The following is a 23,237-nucleotide window of genomic DNA, read 5'->3' as shown; positions in this document are numbered from 1 at the left end:
GGACGTGACGACGCGTCGCGCGAAATCAAATATCGGTTTTGTATCCAAAACTATATGTCCACAAAAACACTTACACAGTATTTATGTAATAAAATATATCAAATATTAATATTTAAGTCATTATAAATGTAAAAAATAAAAAATACTTGTAAAAATTAGAGTGAATTGACCTCTTATTAAATGTAATGGTAAGATTATTATATAGGGCCTATATAATAATTTATAATAATAAAAAAATTAAAGTGTTAAGGTATCGAAAATGAGTGTTTCACATTAAATTTCTAAATAATTTTAAAATGTATTAACATTTTATTGTTGATGTAGAAGCGTGTCGTTGCATATATCATGGCCAAACTATTAAGTCTAAGCCTAACCTACTCAGCTTTTATAAATTTCATGTGAAAAATACCATTTAACACTAACAAGTTAATCTGAAATATATGTATTTAATAACTGAATCTACTAAATGAAAAATGCAAAAGAATAGTTAATGAATTCTAACAAGGCAATCGACTTAGAAATCGTCCAAGATCGACCGTTTGGCCACCCCTGATATAGGCAATATCATAGGCTTTTTATATTTTAATTTTAAAGCGAGTTACGAGTATTTCAAGATGCACAATTATATAATAATATATATCATTGCTCGCGTATTTTGATGTGACATTTTCAGCTGACTCTCCTTGATCTGATTACATATTCCGAATTTTTATAAAAATATTTTTGCGATAATGTGAGAACTGATAATGTGAACAAAGGTCTTAAAGATATGTGCTATTGTCAGAAAATGATAATATGATTAATAAAAATGTTTCAAATACATTTTTCTCAGTATGCCGTGCGCCTATTTTCAAAACATGGCAGCGCCGCCGCACCGTGCAGTTTGAGAACCCATGGCTAACCACTGGTATACGGCGAATGGGTGACGGGGGTCACCGGCCAGTTTTCGTTGCGCGGATTATAAAATTAGTGTCTTGGTGCTGGGCGATCCGAAGACTGAACTGCAGAAACGTTCTGAGTGTACGTAACGGTCGGTGTTGCTAGCTGGTGGGTGATGGGCGACCACCCGGGATTTTTAACAATAAATCCTTAGCCCTTGCCACATATACAAAACTATACTGGTATACATTTCTCATCACACTCCGGGATTAATTATACCTACCTACCTACCTACCTACCTATTAGTTATACCTACTCCTACAATCTATATATAAAACTAATATTTAAGGTATATTCGTGTCGAGAAATGTAATGTTATTTAAGAGGGGTCCGGATTTAGTTCTGTAGCAGGGCCAAAAATATGATGCCTGGTTAAAGCCATTGAAAAAAAAAAATAAATAACAACTATCTACGTAGGTATAATAATTATTAATATTATGTAGAATATAGCTAATTTAATTAAAGTGTGTAATTTCATAGGCATACAAGTCATACACTCATACGACTAAGCGAAAATGATTCTAGTATTCTACTATTATATAGGTACCTATACTATTCTACACACATATACAAAATCCTAAAATATAGGCTATATAATAGAATATATTAGATTCTGAGCGGAGCGATAAATGTATTGATTTTACAATGATGTGTGTTTTCAACAGCGCCAGAAAAAACAAATAAAAAATTAAGTAAAAACAGGAAATATACGCAAAATCGGTTTTAAACTAAATCGATTTTGATTTTTGGTAAAACTCTAAAACAAATTACTGTAGATACATTCACTAAATGTTTATATTAGCATTGTCTATACATGATAACATTTAAAAAATATTTTCACTTGATTTTAGCTGATAACGTTCATATTCAGTTTCCAATTTTTTTAGTTTTTTTTTTATAAACGAATATAAAATTTATAGTTATTAATTATTAAATTTATAAGTTTATTTGTTGGGTCAAAAAGCTTAAAAAATTAATGTACACTGTATCGCCACAATATTATTCCAAACAACATTACAGTTTACAAATCACTGATCAGTCTAGTCGCTACTTAAAATTGATAAAAACTACCTCAATTAAAATGGCGGCTGATTTTTTGTTTGGCCCTATCTTACTGTATAATTTGTTATCAGTGTCCATTCTGATTATTCTATTCTGTGTTATTACTACGATTCAAACCTAACATAAATAATTATCATATTTTGGTTACTGTCGCGGTATCTTTATTAATAAATTATAATATTTATTCTACATTGGATATATCAAAAAATACAAAAATACAGTCCACTCAAATGATATTTCCTCGCCGGAACAATGTTCGTTTTGCGTTTGTTTGACAAAGCTTGACAATGTATTACAAATATAAACTATTTGTTTGCTTGTTTTTCTAGTACTGGGAATACAAAGAACCCGCTCAGTACCCTTATTTACTGTTCCCCTAAAGTTATCAACTATAATTTGTATTTTTTTTTTACAAATTAAGATTTTTCGGTTTAATCACTTATTGTCTTTAGGTTGGCTATCTTGATCATTGAATTGTATGCAGTGTGCTTGTAATACGGTAAAAAGAGTCACAGTGATACGTTTATTATTTGTGGATCAGTAAGTATATCCTAGTAAGTGGATCCTAAGTATACTTATATTAATGTTATGTACCTAATTTTGAGGATTATATCATACATATTTATATACAATTTGCATCTCAATAATTGAGACTATCCAGTTCAAGGCTGCAACAACTCAAAATATAATAAATCCGAGTTATGTACACCATCTTATAGAACATCCATTGACGATTTAAGTTCAACAACGCAATAAAATATTGGTTAACTATTGACCACGAGAAAGCATTCTCAATATTATAATTGACATTACGTTACATATAGAGAAACAATATAGAAAACACATCATTCTCCATAAACCAGTATTTTGAGTTGTTGTAGTCTTGAACTGGATAGTCGTCATAATGTGTGTAAATAGGTACGTAGTTTCAGACTACTGCACTTGTAGACATTACTGAAATTCTGTGATTTATTATAATTACCTAATTAAAAATATTGTAAAACAGAATTTGTGTTTGAAATAAATAGGTAAAATTCAAATTCGAACTGTTATATGTACCTACGCCAAGTATAATATGAAATCACTATTGTGATATAAACATACTTAACATAATAACAAAAAATTAAAACATTGTACACCATTACAGTATTTTTAAACACAGAAGTCTTAGGTATAACAAGTATTGTAAGGTCTGTCATTGATTGGTCGCTAAATTACGAGTACAACCACGACTATAATAATATAGTAAGACTGCTTAATATGTACATATCATAATTAATGTGCGTATTATATTTTAATTGATGATACGTTTTGTTTTTTAATCTAGCACACTATAATATAATAATTAAAAGATTCAGTGTAAAATGTTGACATATAGTTTGACCATGTCAAATACATAATTTTTTTGTAAATTCAACGTTATTACAGTTCGATTAGTTCGAATAACTCATAACTACAATAGTATTAAACTCAATATATTATATCGCATATATTATGTACAAATATGTGTGATAAAAACTAAAGGTAAACTAAATCGTACCGAAGAACAATCGAAATCGAAAACTGGGAAACAGTTCTCGGGCAATCGTGATTTTTGCCGGAAGTTTATATATATTTACCCACACACGAAATATGTACGTCGTACAATACAAATAATACAATATTATTATACATGCTTAATATACCTATGTGTATGAATGACCTGTTTAAAAATATTATAATATTATATTGGTATACATAATACACGACGATTCACAGGTACCTATAATTGACGCATTTTAAAGCGATACATACAATTTCTAGAAAATTATTATATAATACAATCTGAAAAAAAATAATGCCACATAATATTATATATTTTACAAAAAATGTTCATATTGCAGGTTTAGGTGACTTGGAAACACATTTTATTTTTTGATCCATATACGTTTAGGACTACGCTGCCACGAGTAGGTACTATAATAATTATACTGCTCTACATTTTTAACGAACACACATATCTCCTACAGTCCTACCTACGCCCAATACCTATATATTATTATTACATATATTATTAATTATAAGTGTAACTATTTCATATATATATATATATAATATATAGGACATTAACAAACAACGAATAACGAAACGTGAAAAAAAAACGTGAAGAGAGCCGTGCTCGAATGCGGTGGTTGGGCATCCTGCAGGTAAAGTTAATGAATCGAAGTATTGTCTAAAATCATAATATGATATTATAATAATATTATATAATGTCACTCTATAGAATAAATATAATTAAATCACGCCGTTATTTGCTTTTTGTGATTTCAGTTAATAATTTCAATGAGATAAAATTGACTTTATCATTAATTTGTTTCCATACGCGTCAAATCTGTTCATGATGGCATGCCGATGTAAAAACTAATTATTCGTAAAATATCATTAACTGCATATCACTGTAGTACTCTTCGCTGTACTCATAGTTGATCCACAAATCGTGAATAAATAACATTAGTGTGCCAAAATAATATATTTTTTTTTTCATTTATTAAAATATATATATTAATCAACCGTGCAGGTCGACCGTCGATTGTTTGGAATACGTTATTTTTTAGAATTCATTTACTGGAATAATCGTGATACCTAAAGTTATGTAGATCGATATTTTTCAAGCATACTGTCTACACAAAACATCTACCTATGTATATTATATTTCGTGCTATCCGCTGTGATCTATTGTGTGTCTAATTGATTAATCTAAATTACATTTCCTTACCGCTATACGGCAGCTCCTGTTGATTGTTATAAATTTTTTTTTCTCGTCGTTTACCAAGAAATATAGTGTATTGGAATGGCCAACATTTTTTGTCTTCTAATTTTGATTTTGTACGGGTTATGTCAATATACCTATGTGATTATAATAATCTAATTTCTATCTTCATACCTTTCAGGCGGGAGTGTATTTCTCTTTGTTTTTTTATTTTTATGAATTTCATTCTTTGCGGAATGTTCTTATTTTTTTTTTTAATGAGGGCAACGTAAAGTAAATAATATAATAACAGAACACAATGTTACATAACCGAGGCGGTCTGATAGGCAATCATTATTGCTTTAGCGTAAACGATCGCTTTTCGATGCCAACGCCTTCAATCGGTTTCAGCAGAACGAAAGTGTACATAAATAATTATAAATAATTATATTTTATTACTTATGCATAGTTTATAATAAATAACAAATGTGTTAAATTAAATATTATATAAAAACATATAGGTTTATGTATACATATACGAAAGAACGGACAATAATACGCATCGATAAAAACCGTATAAATACATATTATAATATACAATTATGATTATTATTTGTTAAAAATATATAGATGGATATAAAAAAAAAGGAAGAAAAAAAAATTACTAGTGTAAATATTATAAGTATCGCGAAAGCCACAACGTCTAAAAAAACTGTATAAATTCTCACATTAGTCGTGGGGTGATGGTAATTGTTAAAATTGTATTTCATTTGTATCAAGTGGTTGCCTAAAGGTGATGTTTAATATTAAAATAAACGACGGTCGATTTTGTCGTGCCATGATAAATTTTTTTTTAAAATAATACACATAATATAATTCTTCGACGATCGTATATTAGAGGCCTATAGTTTATATTTATATTACATCATATGCTATGTATATATATATTTTAATATATTATAATATTACCCACACTGTCGGGACTTTCGTAGCTTTAATCACCTATTTAATTATACAGTAAAAAAAAAAGAGTGAAAAAACAGAACATGTCAAAAACACACTAAACTCCGCCTATGGAGCGACTTTTCCGATTGACTCGATAGTTTTTCAACAAATGGACGTGTACTTTGACGATAATGTTATTACACGTGATATGGTGTACTGAATTACATTATATTTTGATTGTCAACCGATCAAAATGACAAACCGTATATAGTGGTGAACGACGTTAATATATTTTTATAGATTTCAGAAGTGCAGACGATTGGCATGTGGGAAACTCAAAAGTTATCGTCATGGTTTAGTGCAATATAATAAGTAATGATGAATAACAATATTATAAGAAGTGAATATTTGTGTTTTTACAAAGCACTTATGTTTTTGCAATAAAAAATTAGATTTTTTCATGTCTTTTTAAGCAGATTTTTTTTTAATGGCAATTCATATTTTTAATTTTATATTTAGGATTATTATTTGACTATGTCGGTAAAGTAAAATTAATAAAATATTGAACCAATAACTAATAGGTTATAAATATTTCAATTATTATTAATGACCTATGTAGCAGGAACCGAAAATTATCGTAAAGTATCCACTAACAAACCATTCATCTATTATTATCATCTAAGCCAAATTTTTTATGATTATAAATAATATACTACTTCAGATATTTGTAGATACAAATTTATCAAAAAAATTATATTCTAGTTTGAATTGTTAGGAACATGAACTAAAAATAAGAGTTGCCATTAGAAAACATTTTTAAACAAAACCTAAAAAGGACATTCATAAAAAATTCTAAAACTTTTTTCTTTTCTATTGTTACAACTCATAAGTACCCCTAGGTACTATTCAAATGATACAAAAAACAATGTACGCAACACTGAAATTGACTGAGAAAATTAGTACAGTACGATAAAAAAAAATCCTCTCAATAGGTGTGGTGTAAGGACAATAATAATGCCCATTTATAATATAAAACATTAAAAATAATAATTTATAACACGCGGGTAGACTGAGGGAAAACTAATATACCTGCAGCAGAAAAGTCCCACGATATTATAATAATTTAGGGGTGTGTGGGGGGGGGGGGGGAGGCGCGTTGAACGCGACTTATACAGATTTCGGTGATGGCAAATGGTATACCTGAAGCTATACAGCTAAACGATTACGGTCGGCAGGCGGAGGTGGCTATGGTGGTTGGTTTGTGAAGGTCGAAGGGGTAAATAGCGGTGACTAGTTTGACGGACACGCGCGTTCGGATGACGTCCACCCTCACACTACCGGGTGGATAACCACGGAAGTGCTATGTTTCATATCCAGTGACCGGCAGTAGTGGCGGAGGGGAATGTCGGTGATGTGTGGGTAGTGCTGGTATAGTGATGGTGGTAGGGGGTTGGTGGTGATTGTGATGGTCGTGGTGTGACGGCGTTCAGGCAGCCCCGTGATAGCCGTGAGGTTCATACGAAGGGTACATCTGTTGGAGGGGTTGTTGCAAAGACGGCGACATGACAGCTGTCCCCGATGCGGCGGCCGACTGTCCAGCGTAGGCGAGCAGATGCGCGTTCCGGTCGTCCTTGTCCGACGACCAGTCGGCCTGGACCACGGATCCGCTGCCGTATCCGCCTCCGCCGCCTCCGCCTCCGCCTCCACCCTTAAACTTCTTGAGCAACATGAGTTTGGATATGGTCAGCGACACGACGGCCATCAGCAGAGCCTTGAGCGCCTTGACACCGATCATGACCATGGCCAGCGGTCCCATCAGCGACAGTTTGGCGCACATGATCACGCCCAGCATCGACATCATTTTCTTGAGGTGTTTCAATTTGGTCTTCTTGCCGCGGCCTAGATCGCGATGGAACAAAAAAAAAAAAAATAATAATAAGTAAATAAATAAATACAGATATATGCCACGCGGAAAACGCGGTGAGAATAAATGCCTAAGTAAACATTATAGACAAACGGAAGGGAAAAAAAATCGCGAGCAAATATTATATATAAATACGTGGACTGCGGTATTACGATAATGATACGGCGCGCGCATTCCCGCATTGTTGTCGTCGTCTTCGTCGTCGTAAGATAATAATATTATCATTTTACTATTATAATAATAACGCGTTGTATACATTATATTATTATTTATTATGTTGCAGTAATTGCGCGTGCGGTGCACAGCTCGGTCGCGGCCAATTGGACTGGGAGAGTAATAATTACGCGCGCACATAATGAATATATATATATATATATATAAAGGAATGCGCTGCCGCCGCCGCCGTTTCGAAAAGTCGTCGGAAGTCTCGGGTAGTAAAGTATAACGTGGCGGTATACAGTGTTACATTATAAGGCTATGGTGTGTATACACCGTGTATTATAATATACCACCAACGATATTATAATGACGCTATCGCCCAATGACTCGTGACGACCGCCGCCGTCGTCGTTTGATTAACCCGTTGACCTCAAACATTTTTCCGATATTCACCCGGACGGAGAGAGAGAGAGATAGACGCACGCGTAGAGGAAATTTTTTCCTCTCGTAGCTATTCGCCTGCGTGCACTAATACAATATACCAATAAATCGTAATATATTTATGTATTAAATGCGACTAAGGTCCTATTGTGTTATACACTGCACCTCGCAGGTCGACTTCCGTCCAAAAGTATTTCCTCGGAAAAGCGAACTGGCTTCGCTTTCGCGTTAATGTCGCGAAAAATGAAAATATTCATCTATACACTGCAGCCGTACGCATTCTCGGGTAGGTCTATCACACGATACAGTATGGGTAGGTTAACCCGTTGACCTCAAACATTTTTCCGATATTCACCCGGACAGAGAGAGAGAGACGCACGCGTAGAGGAAATTTGTTCTTCTCGTAGCTATTCGCCTGCGTGCACTAATACAATATACCAATAAATCGTAACATATTTATGTATTAAATGCGACTAAGGTCCTATTGTGTTATACACTGCCCCTCGCAAGTCGACTTCCGTCCAAAAGTATTTCCCCGGAAAAGCGAACCGGCTTCGCTTTCGCGTTAATGTCGCGAAAAATGAAAATATTCATCTATACACTGCAGTCGTACGCATTCTCGGGTAGGTCTATCACACGATACAGTATGGGTAGGTTAACCCGGTGACCTCAAACATTTTCCCGATATTCACCCGGACAGAGAGAGAGAGAGACGCACGCGTAGAGGAAATTTGTTCCTCTCGCAGCTATTCGCCTGCGTGCACTAATACAATATATCATTAAATCCGTAATGATATGCTCACATATCATTTTAACAAATAAACTAAAATCTTAGAGAATAATAAATAACGGCCAGACTGTCGCTCGTTGAAATAGGTATTGATATTTTGAGATGTTGTTACTCGGTGGCTGGTGCTCACGCACTGGTTTTAGGGACGATACGAATATGTCTACCATAGAGTGGTAGGCGGTTTTAATCAAAGGTTTTTTTTGTACTTCCCGGACCTAGATTTCTCTTCGGTGGCAAGGACCTTTTTTTATCATTAATTTTCTCTGGCGACATATAAGAATTCTGCACGCTCTGCACACCACAGAGTGCCAGTACGTGCCGATTTCTTAATTCGTGATCGCATAATAGGGATCGTACCTATTTGTCGATGACAATGATTTTGTTAGGGATGCCCGATTTCTACAAACGACAGTCTGGCCGTTATTTATTATTCTGTAAGATTTTAGTTTATTTGTTATAATGATATGTGAGCATATCATTACAAATCGTAAAATATTTATACATTAAATGCGACTAAGTTCCTATTGTATTACACAAACCTTACAGGTCGACTTCCGTTCAGAAATATTTGCTCGGAAAAGCGTTAATTCTCGTTAATTCCGCGAAAAGCGAAAATATACGACAACATTGCAATCGCACTCATACGTAGGTAGCTCTTTACTCTTTACCACACGATATAATAATATATAGTATGTGATGATCACCGTCATTTGATTAACCCGTTGACCTCATTACCTCAAACATTTTTCCGATATCAACGGAGAGAGGGACAGAGAGAGAGAGAGAGAGAGAGAAAGAGATGCCCGCGAGGAGAAGATATTTTCCTCTCGCAACTATTCACCAGCGTGCTATTAAAATGTTTATCATTATCATGATATTTTTATGTTTTTATAATATAACGACCGTGGCCCCAAAAAGTACAGACTAATATTATGTAGGTACATATAAGAAAATATATCAACTCTAAGATAAACATTGCTTTTGCATAATATTAAGGGGGCTGGAGCGTAATCCATTATAAGGAGTAAAAACTATGCATTTTATATTTCAAGTTATATGGGTCTTGTGAATGTGTTGAGGTAAATGAACATTAGTGTGTGTAATTCGTATTACCGATCACGTTATATTTAGGGGCATCATAATACGTCTGTCATTTCACCGACACGCATGCACATGTCACCACTTATTACTTTATACAATTAAAAACATTTTTGTAAACTCAAACAATTTAATGACGAATTCAAATTTGCTTTCAAAATTAATATCAGAACATTATATTGGGCGGAATGATTGATGTCGTGAGCTATGTTTTCGACCGAAAATGAATCACACTCCAGCCCCCTTATCAGAAATAAGCAGACGGGTAATTATTGGCAATACGCATCATCCTGAACACATTGTCTTAGAGCTCTAATCATTGTGATTAAAATTATTTTATTGTCGTCGGTGTTCCTTTCTGGCGATATCGAGTTAGTCCGTAGCCGCGTATCGAAATTTGCACCGCGCACAGCGAGTGTTACTTTTAAGAAAAATAAAATTATACGCAGTTCACCTACAATAATCGTATTTAAAATTAATTAAAGATAAAGTGAATATATATTATCGTTATGAAGCTGCAGGGATCTTGAAATTCAGTTTACTTAGTAGTTCAGGACAGTCATCGAAATAGAACTATCGATTAGTTTTATTGGGAACACTTGGTTAGCAGAAATATATATATATTAAATGCGACATGGGTCCCATTGTGTGACACTGCACCTATATTACACAGGTCGACTTCCGTTTAGTGTTTGCTCGGTAAACGCCAACTGGCACTTTCGCTGCGAAAAACGAAAATTTACGCACAGAAATCGTACGCATTCGATCACAGTCCATCACACGATATAATATGGGTAGGTAACACACACACACACCGACTCAGTAGTCGGTCGATTTTCCGGACATAGTGCGAAATAATAATTGTGCTGAAAATCGAAGCAGCTGACGTGAAACGAAAACGACAATAGTGACGACAATAACAATTATAATAATATTATTATTAGAAATGATCAACGCCGGCGCTATCGGATTTGTATTATTATTATGTTTGTCGGGACGCCGCCGCCGCCGCCGTCCACGCAGATCGGCTTCATCCGTCCTAATGAATTATACACGGTATATACCCATAGAAAAGTTACAGTACCTACCTACCACAATATAACATTATAATTATAATTATTTTTATATTGTTATATCGTCAATACTTCAGTGTTGTAGACTATTTGTGTTTACACGATTCGCAGGCACGGGTTTGCGTCGGCGGCAGTTGTGGATACGAATCGAAAACCGTATTGTTCTTTTCAGCTGAAATCTTACTACGACTGCCTACTCTAGGCTCTAGCACTCTGTCGTTATTCGTTAGCCGTGCTTTGGGTACGAATTTAATAGGAGGTTTAAACGTTTTCGTTTTTAGAGGAGAAAAATAGAAACCGTTTTCGATCGACCGTGTTATAATAGAGCCGTTTACGCGAATAAGACGTACCAATCAAGAGACATTCGAAACCGAAATCGCGACGAAAAAATAACTGACAGAAAATCGGATGCGAATTACACATATTATTACGCTCCAATATAATAATTAATAACACGGCAGGCGTGGGTCAGACGATTATGACGTGTTCGCGAGAACACATTATAAAACGATGTCTAAAAAATTATTATGATATCGTTATTAAGAGGACGGTACATTTGTCGTCTCAATCAATCTCTATTGTCTCGTACACACGTAGGACTTGGCAAATTTTCTTTTACTATTTTGGTTGCAATAGTGTGCTGTTTGTTTTGGTATTAGAGTGCATTGACCTGTCAACAAACTTTTAGGTGAGATCCGTGCTTAAGCGTCGGCTTTCATTCGAAATTTTAATTTTCCAGCGAGAATTTTTAATTTATTATATTTCACATACCCATCATTGCTCGGGAATTAAAATATCGAATAAATTGTTGACGCCGAATCACAGATAATGTGCTTACCTAAAATGTTGAGAATAGGTCAATTCATTATACTAAGAGCACACTATTGAAACTATAGTGAACGAAAATTTTTCATGCCGTACGTTTGTAAGACGGAGACAACAAACGCGTGGGTATAGCGTCCTCTTAATGATATTTCAATGCGCCATCAAATAAAAATTGAATTGAACGAATTATTCGTTTTACCTATTAGTTTCACATAAGTACTTGGAAACTATACATTTTTATTTGTTCAGCTTTTTATCAGTGATTTACCGGACAGTCGTTTTTCTTATTTTTTAACACATTAACAACATTTATACATTAATTATCATTTATCAAAGTAAATATAAAACACTATAACGGGACCTATATGAAATAAAATAAAAAATAATAAATTCAATACGTGATTTCATCTTCAACACCGACACGGCGCAATATATTGTCTTAAGGTCTTTAAGAAATGGTACTTTATATAATAATAAATATGGGAAGGTAACTGCCACGTATGTCTTGTAATATTATATCAGTTTATTACTTTTATTTAATTCACGTGAATAAATTTGAATATTATTAAACAGATCGTCAAACGAATTCAATATGATATTATTATAATCAAAATGTTTTATTTTTAGATTAATTTTATAGTAGCGTCGGCCGATGCAAAGTAAACTTGTATACCAATTCAAACAGCTTTATATTGTTTTAAATCAAACAACTAGAAGTAAGTACCTCAATTGTTGTCAGTCACTTAAGTAGTTTTGATAAAAAATGTATGGGGCTTGCAATCCCCCTAAATAAACATTCAATATCCTCTCATAAGAATAATCAATTATTGATCAAGCAAATTTTCAAAACTTGTTAGTCAATTGACAATTCTATAATGGAATAATTCACCCGAATAAGCTTAACCTTTTTAAAAATATTAATTGACTTAATTCTTTAAAAAAAAAACGTTATACCTATAACGTATAATATTATACTATGCTATAACTAGAGATCGGATTTTTATGCGCTTAAAATCTTAAAAATAAAATGTTTCTATAATCTATAATTTCATCAAAATAATCTTTTTTGAAAAAATATTCTTTTTCATAAAATTGTACTAAATACTGGAAAAAAAAATAAAAGTAACCGTTTATAAAATAGTTAAATTAATCCTTATCTTTAAAAAAATATTCAAACAGTCATATTTAGTCACAGCGGTCCCTTTCCGTTTTGACTCCCCTCGAGACCAGACGCGCTTACCTCAACTCCCAACGACACAAATCCGAGATTACGTCTCTATACTCTGTTCAAGTTAAGAAACGTAGTCAGTAGCCGACTTGTGCGCATGGACGTGGCGGCACTACAGGTATACAATAATTAATTGACTGGGTGGGGGTGACAAATGGTTGCATGACAATAGTTGTCTGATTGCAGTCTGGTCTTTGCTGACTAAGTTTCTTAACTTGAACAGAGTATAGTCATTATCCTCGAATCGATATTTTTATCAATATTGCTTTGTGTTTTTTTCGTCTTGATAAGGTTATAGAAACTGACGGTGGTCAAAAACATTTTTGCATTTTTTTATAAACCATCACATTTTTTATAAAATGCTCAGATTAAGCCCGGATATGGGCAATATATTCCTAAAACATATTATTTTGCTCAAAATAGTCTTTAACCTTGACATATGCTTTTTTATGCGCTAAAAAAATATGTTGTATATCAGTTCATACAAAAATGAATCGTCGAGAAAACTTGTCCAATTGGAACTGCATATTCTCAGAAAATAAATATGTAAAAACATAAAATTCGGTCTCTAGCTATACCTAACCTATAACTATGCTCATTCAATATGCACTTCTTCTAAAACAGTTCCTACCTACTATATAAAATATATTAATTAAAAAAAAAATGGTTTTGCATACACGTAAAATAATTATTTTAGCGATTCTGTGGTAACTGCGGAGTATTTGAAGGTGATCGATGTTTCTGTCCAACCTAACGTTAACGCCAGTGAAATTAGTTTTAACTGCTTAAGCAACCGCAGCTCACGGGCCACCACCATATTACTACTACCCACGCAAAACACGTAAATTGATTCATAAGTTGTTTTCCAAGGTTTGACTTTCAAACTCGACGTACGTTTCTAAGCAAATTCCAAAACTTAACCCTCTATTTCTTCCCAGAATCCTAAAAGCTATATACCCTCGGAGCATATATGTACATATTAAAAACAATTTTCATCATGTCAATGTTGAGAGTGATAATTGTTGTTGGGCTTATAGTTTTAGATGCCGAATGGTTGGAAACAAATTATTGATGGGTTATATTTTAGAAGTTTACAAAACTCAGAAGTCTGCAGAAATAATAAACACGGCTTGAGCAACGATATCAGTGCAGAACAGGAATATTATATTTTGTACTCGAAGTCCATCCACGCGCCTAATAATATGTATTATTATGTCTACAACAATATGATCCAAATTATATAATAATAATATTTGTTGTTGTATTATATTATGTCCGCATCGTTCGCAGTAAAAAAGTTGACGAGATCTATCTCGCGTAGGAAATATTACGCGTGTGTGTACACATTGTGAATATACCCACGCATAATATTGACACGTTTAATACTTATATTATACTACTCTAAAATAATATACTAATCGTATGTGTAATGTAGATTAAACACAGCCTGATCGTCCACAACGCGTCACACGTTGTTCAGATTTGAGATTTATGATGTTACTTTATAAATAACCTGAGACGTTTTGTAATCGTGTACACCGTACAGCAGAATGGCAGAGACATCTCCGGCGTTTCGTAATATAATAATATAATAATCTAGAAGAATATAATATTTTCCGTGTCTAATAAAGACCGATCTTATTAAAATGACAGATTATTCACATTAGCTTCGGTGTTTAATTCTGCAGTATTTCCATTAATTTCCATCCGCGAGAAACGCCTAATCATCTGTCACACGATGAGATTAACATTTATCGTAAAAATAACGGATCCGACGAAAAATTCCACACGTAATTTATTATTATTGGGGAAAAAAAAATATTTTAATTAAATTGTTAATACAATCACACACGAGGCAATATTGGGTAAACAAAATCAAAAACATCCGTGTGTTTAATTCGTTATCCGATGGCCTTTATTAACCCCTTTGTTCCGGTGACTTCACAATATTATTTTTTATTTTTTTTTTTTAGTTCAGTGACCCATATTGAAATTGAGATGAAAAATTATTCACGCAAGGTAGGTGGTAGAATATATTTTTATGAGATTATAATACACCAACCATAATACTATTTGTTGAAAACTAATGTACAATACTCGTTAGTCATTGTTCATTCAGTAATATTAATGGTATCTAAGTAATGTGGACATTCAAACGTATTAATATATTATTACTACTATCATTAAATTAATTTATAAAATAATATTGACCCAATAAAATACAATACTTCATCGAAATACGACGTACGTAATAATAATTCTAAGCACACGACCTATCAAATAATAAACAGTGAAAAACTATAATTTATTCAATTTAAATCAACTCTATATAGATAATTTTTAAAGTCATAAAATAACTTATCAAATTACATTTTATAAACTACTTTGCAAGACGTATTGTAATTTCATTTTTGAAATATTCAACCAAAAATAGATATTCACCGCCAAAATGATATATATTTTTGGTTGGCTGTACCAATAGATATCCAAATCGAAAATATTTCAATTTAAAACTTGGGAAAATAATTTCATCCTTTCGACAGTAGATAGTTTCAACAAATCTACATTCAAGATAATAAGGAAGCTAAGAGCATAGATTTTTTGGGAAACAAAATCTTTAAATTTAATATAAATTCGAAACATCGTAAAACGGGTTTTAAAACTATTTTCTATTTATAGAGTATTTTTCTCGAAATGAATAAGATAATTCGTAAAATATACTTTTAAAATACTCGTGTAAAGTAAAATATTTTTTCTTAAATTTACAATGTAATATGTGTACAGTATATTCTAAGTGTCTATGTCCTATACTCCTATGAGGTTCTATATAACAATTTTTAAAGTTTCAACTGCCACAAAATAATTTGCACATAATCGCCAAATGTAAGATCATTTGATCTCCGATTAAATAAAAACTAATGTACCAATTATTGTCACTTGAAGAGTATTATTATTATTTACGAAATTCAATAAAATCTGGAATAAACTTACAGCAGTAAGTCGATCGATCAAAACGTACAATTTTTTCTTTATAATGGTCTGAAAATTAGTATGAATACTTAAACACATAATTAATCTACAATATGATAAAAACGAAAACTTTTTGAATGGAATAATAACTGTAATTACAAAATATAAAGTTCCTTTTGGTATTAATTTATTTTTACTTTTATATAACCGAGTAAAAGTTTAGATTTGTATATTTTAAAATAGGATAAAATTGTAAGATAAAGTTTACATTATTCCTAATAACTATTGGTATTAAATTATTATGTGCTAAAAATTTTCTCACCAATTATTATTATTAATTATACTTTATAATTTATCGCAACTCAAACTGATTTATAATTTTCGTTTTTAACAAAAACCAATAATTATAGATTTAACCACAAACAGTCAGTTTAGGTGATATATTTATAAGTATTTATAACTTCATTAGCAAATGATGTATTACTATGCGGTATTACTATGTTTAAATGAAACCATTTAAATATCCTATTAAATGCACGTAAATTCCATCCAGGTCAAAAAACTTATAGTTTTAATTTAAAAAGATTGAATATTTTTTCCACGAAAGCAAAAACAAAAAAAAATAAAATAACAGAGGGACATTAAAATAGGTACAATGCTGAAATGATTTGAACAATAACGATACATTTTACCGGGCATTAAAGATGGTGACGTCTGTTTTATCTGTGTCGACAGTGATAATTTTATAAAAAATAAGACAATTATTACCGTCGTATAGTTACAATATAATATATTATATTTTGATAAGGCTAAATCGTTTTCCTTATGGTTGTATGTGATATGCATGGACCTATAAACTGAGTTTGATTTATAGAACATCGTTCTGCGGTAAATACGATGTGACATAATAGTTTATTATGTCCTATAGGCATAATATGTAATATGTATACAGGAAAACGTAATAATAAACGCATAATAATATCTCGTGATCTGTAATTACAATCGTAATCAATACCATTCGAACAAAATGTCAAATGAATACAATGATACACGCGTTAATACAATAATGAATTGAAATGTCGTCCCTTCTCGATGTACAAACCTCTGCAATGTTTTCACTGTCGCATACACAATTTTTTTTTTGTCCTTTTATTAACCGGAAGAGTCCTATAATACAACATTACGATTTTCATATACCCAGTGAACAATACTGCAGTATATTTTTTTACAATAGGGATTCTATCTTTTACATTTTTGGACTGAATACAGAAAGGCCTAATATTGCAATAGATAACGACGGAGACATTGTATATCCACGATAAATAATCGACGGTGCTGCAGCAGAAATAGTAGCTCGGGATTAAAATATAAAGATCGTTGACCGAATAAAACCCAACAGCAGTTCACGTCTCATTCGTGGGTTATCGCAGCGAGCTGGTCGATTACACGGTGACAACAACATCAACAACAACGAAGACTAAGACGACTTCGTCAACAAGTAACATGCAGCAGCCAGGTTGGTATAAGAGTGTAACACCCCTTGCAGGTAAACTGCACTATACAGTATTATTAAATCACTGTAAGGTACCTACGTAATATGCGATACGTTAACCTATATAAACGTGGCGGCGCGGCGTCACTGTCACGTTAAAGCTGACCTCTAGAAGTCTAGAACACATCATAATTAAGTACCTATAATACGTTTCTAACCACGACACACGAAATATGAATTTGATCTCTAAATTCGTTTCAAACCCAATTCGTCGTAATATAATAATATATTCGTCGCGTGCATCTCGGTCGATCATGATGTGACTTGATACGATATTTTCTCTAACCTCCGATCGCGCTCACCCACTATACCCATTTCATACGTCGTTGCACGACGCACATCAATGCGGGGTAGTGAAAACAATCGCATTTTCAAATCGTTGTTGCAATCAAAGGTATAGTTCGCGGGGCTGCGTACGAGTTGATTCCCAGGTCATTGTATATTGTTTTCAATATTTAGTCAAATATTTAGCCTATTACCCTACTCAAAAAACAACACGAGGAGGTTGGCTGTTAAGTTTCTCAAAAACGTTGTTCTTTTTAGTTTTTTCATATTTTGAAAATCATTCAATTTTTTGTTGAAAAATTATTCATAAAAATATTTAGCAGGTGAAAAATTATTATTAAAAAAAATTAGTATTTTGGTAAAAATGTATAACATATTAGGTGTGTTTTCGCGCTTAACCTGTTTATACTTTTAATCAGATGTGGTTACATGCATGATTTGGGTTATAGGTCAAAGACTCGCGAAAACGATGTATATTTTTGGTTAATATAGATTCTATTTTATTTATTAATTTTATCATATTATTTTGTAGATTATCAATAACCAAACGATATAACCATTTAATTTTGATGGTTACAAATTATCAGTTATACCTAAAACCAAAAGTTATTACCAAAAGTATAACCAAAACCGCGAAAACGACTTGTTTATAATATATAGTAACCAGGTTACATTTGGTTAAGCGCGAAAACACGCCTATTGTTTTTTAAAATTAGTATCATTCTGGTTATGAGTTTACCAGTATACCGTGACATATAATGATCCGGGAAACAACTAATACATAAAGTAGGTCTCGAGAATCGACTTACCTACTGCGGTTCGCGGACGGCTCCTGAACCTCGTGATAAATATACCTATATAGTTACCTTGCTGGTCGAGTTCCAGATCGATGTCGTCGTCGAGTATCCAAGGCAGTGATATCCGGATGGTGTGCGTGTCGAAGTACTCATCGATGGCAGGTCCCAGGGACGTGCTGACCCGGTGCACGTGCGGCTTGCTGTTGTGCGGCTGCAGCTTGGACCTGTCTTCGGCTAGGCCCGCCTCCTTCTTCTTGACGATCGTCACGATGTCACCGACCACGTTCAGCTTGTCCCGCTTCTCCAGCCAATTGACGTACACCAGCAACTTGTCGTCCAGACAGACGATGGCCAGGTCCAGCACGCAGTCGTCGGCCGACGTGGCGGCGACGGACGCCAACAGCGACGCGGACGACAGCAGCAGCAACGCCATGGCGGGCGACATGACGCGTGTGTAACGGCGGCGGCGGCGTGACCGCGACGCGGGTGTCGTGCGATCCTGGTATACCGCGGTCAGGGTTATGAGCAGTCGGGTAAGCGTCCGGATCGAGGTATACACCTGGTTTACAATGTACGGTATGTGGCCGGTATTATAATATACGCGCGGATTTAGCGGCCGGTGGTCGACGGAACGATACTATGCGGCGACGGCGGCGGTGGCGGCGACGACAGTGACGTGAAAATCGATCTTGGCCGCCGCTCTCGCACCGGTGAGGCTGCTGCCCCTCGTCATCCCCCGCTCAAGACGGCCGTCGTCGTGATTATTATATCGTTGCTGCTATTATTATTATCATTATTATTATTTTTAGTAGTAGGCACGGTGCGTATACCTATATAGAGTAGTCGAACCGTCGTCTGGAAATTCGGCGTTTCACGCGGTCATTTTTCCCTCCACGGAGGGGAGTAGTCGGTAGCCGCGGGATGTGGCGGCGGAGGGGAGAAAGACTCGGCGGCGGAGAGAGGTGAAAAAAAAATCGGAGAGAAGAAAAAATAAACACGGTGACTATAACGAATTCGACAATGAACTATATGGGACTATGGACAATATTATTATCGCGGACGCGGCCCGGTGGGAGGAAGAAGCTATGTGGTACATAGGTTTAGGTAGCCACCGCGACTAGAGGGAAAAACGAAATAAATATAGGAGAGCGAGTAAAAAAAAAAATAAAAAACAATGTAAAAATATAATAATATATAAGTTAAATGGTCATTTGCTTAACTAGTTCACACCGAATCCACACGCAGAGGTTTTTCTACACACGATTTCCGCGATAATTACAAGTCAAAAATACACAGCGACCGGCGGCGGCGGACTTATAAATATATAAATAATAATGTGACTGTTATAGACTGCAAACGTGCACAGTCAGTCGACGGCGCGGCGGCGGCACATCGTCGTCCATAGTTTGTGTGCGCATTTTTTTCCCCGACATTTTTTTTCCGCCGACGTTCGGGTTTTTTCTTTTTCGTTTTCGTCTCCGTCATCATCACCACCATCATCATCATCATCATATTATTATTATTATTATTATTATTATTATTATCGTGTTTACCGCGCCGCCTATTGTTGCCATTATTTTATTCACTACGCGACCAAGGAAAATCTCGTGTAGGAAAGTCGAAAGTGACTATAATATATCGTAATATTATATAGGTATATAATATTATGTTATATCGTACGTTACACATATTTTTATTATAATTCATATTTATCATGATACCGCGGATCTGCGCGCTTCTTTGCGCATAATTATAATATCGCGATATTATATTATTGTAATATTATGCATATTTTATGACGATGATGCACGGACGTTTGGCGTGACAACCGTTTCGAAACCTTTCGCATCTCTACGCGAGTAGGAGGTACCTACATATATAATATATGGCCACATAGCAATATTATTATAATACACCATACAGCCCGCTTGTTGTTTGTTTTATCGCACGAGAATTTTTTTTCTCGCGCAAATTCCAAACGAGAGAACAATATTTCGATATAGTTTTAAAACTGTGTTTCACGTTTCGTTTCACGCGATGCCCTGCAAACGTTAATTTTTAATTCTTAGTATTCTCTGTCGCTGGTTGTATACCGTATAGTATTCGGTATACCTACACACAGGGCGATTCACCAAACATGCTCATTGCTCACTCCTCCCCCCTTTTTTGTTATTTACACTTATTAAAATTCTAATATTTTAAGTTACCCTCGGTATAGGTATTTAAAATACCATATTTTTAGATAGCTGGTACTTATACTTGTATATTTGGTTCATATTATTTCAGCCGCTTAAGAATAGTGTCCTGTGCAGCCTATACCATTCAATCAAATGATGAGATACACACTTTTTATTGTGTATAATACTAATTTTACTGCAGATAATTTTGTTCGTAAGTGCGATGACCCGTCTAGATCGAAATTCGGGTGAGTAGTTTCAGAGTTATTAAACTTTGTGGATTTAGGATAATAATACTTGATATTTGTTGTACATTAAGTAAAAATAAATACATATTTTAGTAAATAAAGCTATTATAGACGTCTAGTAAGTAGTAGGTACTTAGTAGTTATTATACCGACTCAGTCAAATTTTATACCTAAATTATACAATTTTAATTAAATGCTATAATTTCAATATTATCATCATAATAAGCCTCATGTCTTTAAACCTATTACCATGGATAAGTACAGCATGTGTATAATGTTCTATAATCCAAATTATGATTAGAATTTTGATTAAAATACATCAATTAAAAAAAAACAATTTACAATTTACAGTAAAAAAGCGTGGTTCTCGTTTTTTGCGTAGTTCATTTCAATCTTAATATTTGAAAATATGGGCCTTTAAGTAAACTTTTAAAAATTGCCTAAATAAGCGTTTGAACAAATTCATTGATGAAAGAAAAAGGTGAATCACTCTGTATAATTAATATATTATTGTCTTCATCGTGGACGCGTCGCGCGTCGTTAAATTAATTTGCTGCGGAAACAATGTAAAATATTATGTTTAGGTTATACGTACAATGTGATGTCATATTAAGTTAATTTTTCAAACACGTTGTAGGCTCGCATTTGATAGCCGATATAAGACAGTGAAGGTTTTTGCAGATAATTATAATTTGTTTTTGCCAATACGATACAATCACACTATTACAGCAGTTATACGTTTTATTAAAATATAGTATTTTTCAATATTGTAATATACTATTCAGCATTCGTCCAACTTTTCAATAGTACCAAAATTGTACGAAATTGACCTCGCGCGATCGATGGCCGTTTCGATTTATACAGATGATGCGTACTCGGTCGATATATATATCTTTATAATAATATTATCGTTTTCGAAATTATCATTATCATATTTTAATTTATCATTATATTATGTGCTGCTTCGACATTGGTTTAAAGCAGTGGCCTACTCAATGGAGCTGTAGCGTGTACCTATATAGGTACTGTATACATTTCTTTCTATTCATCGGCACCATGAAGAAAATTGGACAAAATCTAACCTAATCATTCTGTGAAATATAACTTTATATTTTACATTTTTCACTAAAATAAATGTGTAGGTTTCTTAAAAATATCAATTTTTATGTCTTATACCTATCAGAATATTTATGCCACTGCAACTGAAATAGAAATAAAAACGTTTCCCTCGTATAACACATATTATAGGTAACAGGTGTCACGACGATCAAATCTATAATAACAATACTCATTTATACGTATTCGGATTGAAATGTCGAATTATATTTTCTTATGTCTCATCGCAGAACTTGGTATACATGGTTAACCGCGCGTTTGTTATTCGACGATCGTTGTAGGCATCATAAAAACATAATATACAATACGTAGAGCTAATACTCGCCTAATAGTTAATATAGCGTCGACTCACACGAACGATTTATCTTAGTCCATACCAAACATAGACGTAATATAAATTATTGTAAGACGTATATTCAGACAGGCTCTAATGGAATTGTTACGGCGACAAAACTCACGAGACTTATTGTTTATTAAATATATTATTATATTGTTCCAACAAAACTACCGTTTTGATGTTGTATAATATACAACGTATGCGGCGTGTACATGGCTAATTGTACCTAAGTCGTTTTGTGGAATGAGTCGCGCAACAACGACACATTAATATATTATGAAAAGCCTGTGTACGGTGGCGCGTGTGTTTCACAACGACTATTATATTAGGCATACGATATAATCATTGCAGGTAAAAGCTGTATTATTTATGCATAAACTATAATGATATTTACAGTCGTTTAACCACTAAACCGCAGTTATTATAAATTAAAGTAATATTATTGTACTCACGCGTACTGTTTTTAACGGTGCATGTCGTCATAAGCACAAGTGTTGTTCACAACTTAAAATGTTGCGTTAGACAAGTACTAAAATGTTCACA

General features: G+C 33.7%; 1 protein-coding gene across 1 annotated transcript; it reads right to left on the bottom strand.

The window, feature by feature from the left end:
* Positions 1-6,218: 6,218 nt before the first annotated feature.
* LOC100572866 lies at positions 6,219-21,169 on the bottom strand. Its single transcript, XM_003246133.4, has 2 exons — positions 18,886-21,169; positions 6,219-7,573 (listed from the first exon to the last, which is right to left on the bottom strand). Exons 1-2 carry the CDS (start codon positions 19,259-19,261, stop codon positions 7,161-7,163), a joined length of 789 nt encoding a protein of 262 aa, XP_003246181.1. The 5' UTR covers positions 19,262-21,169; the 3' UTR covers positions 6,219-7,160.
* Between the last annotated feature and the right edge of the window lie 2,068 nt (positions 21,170-23,237).

This window comes from Acyrthosiphon pisum, chromosome A3 (assembly GCF_005508785.2).
Source record: "Acyrthosiphon pisum isolate AL4f chromosome A3, pea_aphid_22Mar2018_4r6ur, whole genome shotgun sequence".
NCBI classification, from domain to species: Eukaryota; Metazoa; Arthropoda; class Insecta; order Hemiptera; family Aphididae; genus Acyrthosiphon; species Acyrthosiphon pisum.
The sequence above is the reverse complement of the archived record's forward strand: the minus strand, read 5'-3'. Positions and strand labels throughout refer to the sequence as shown.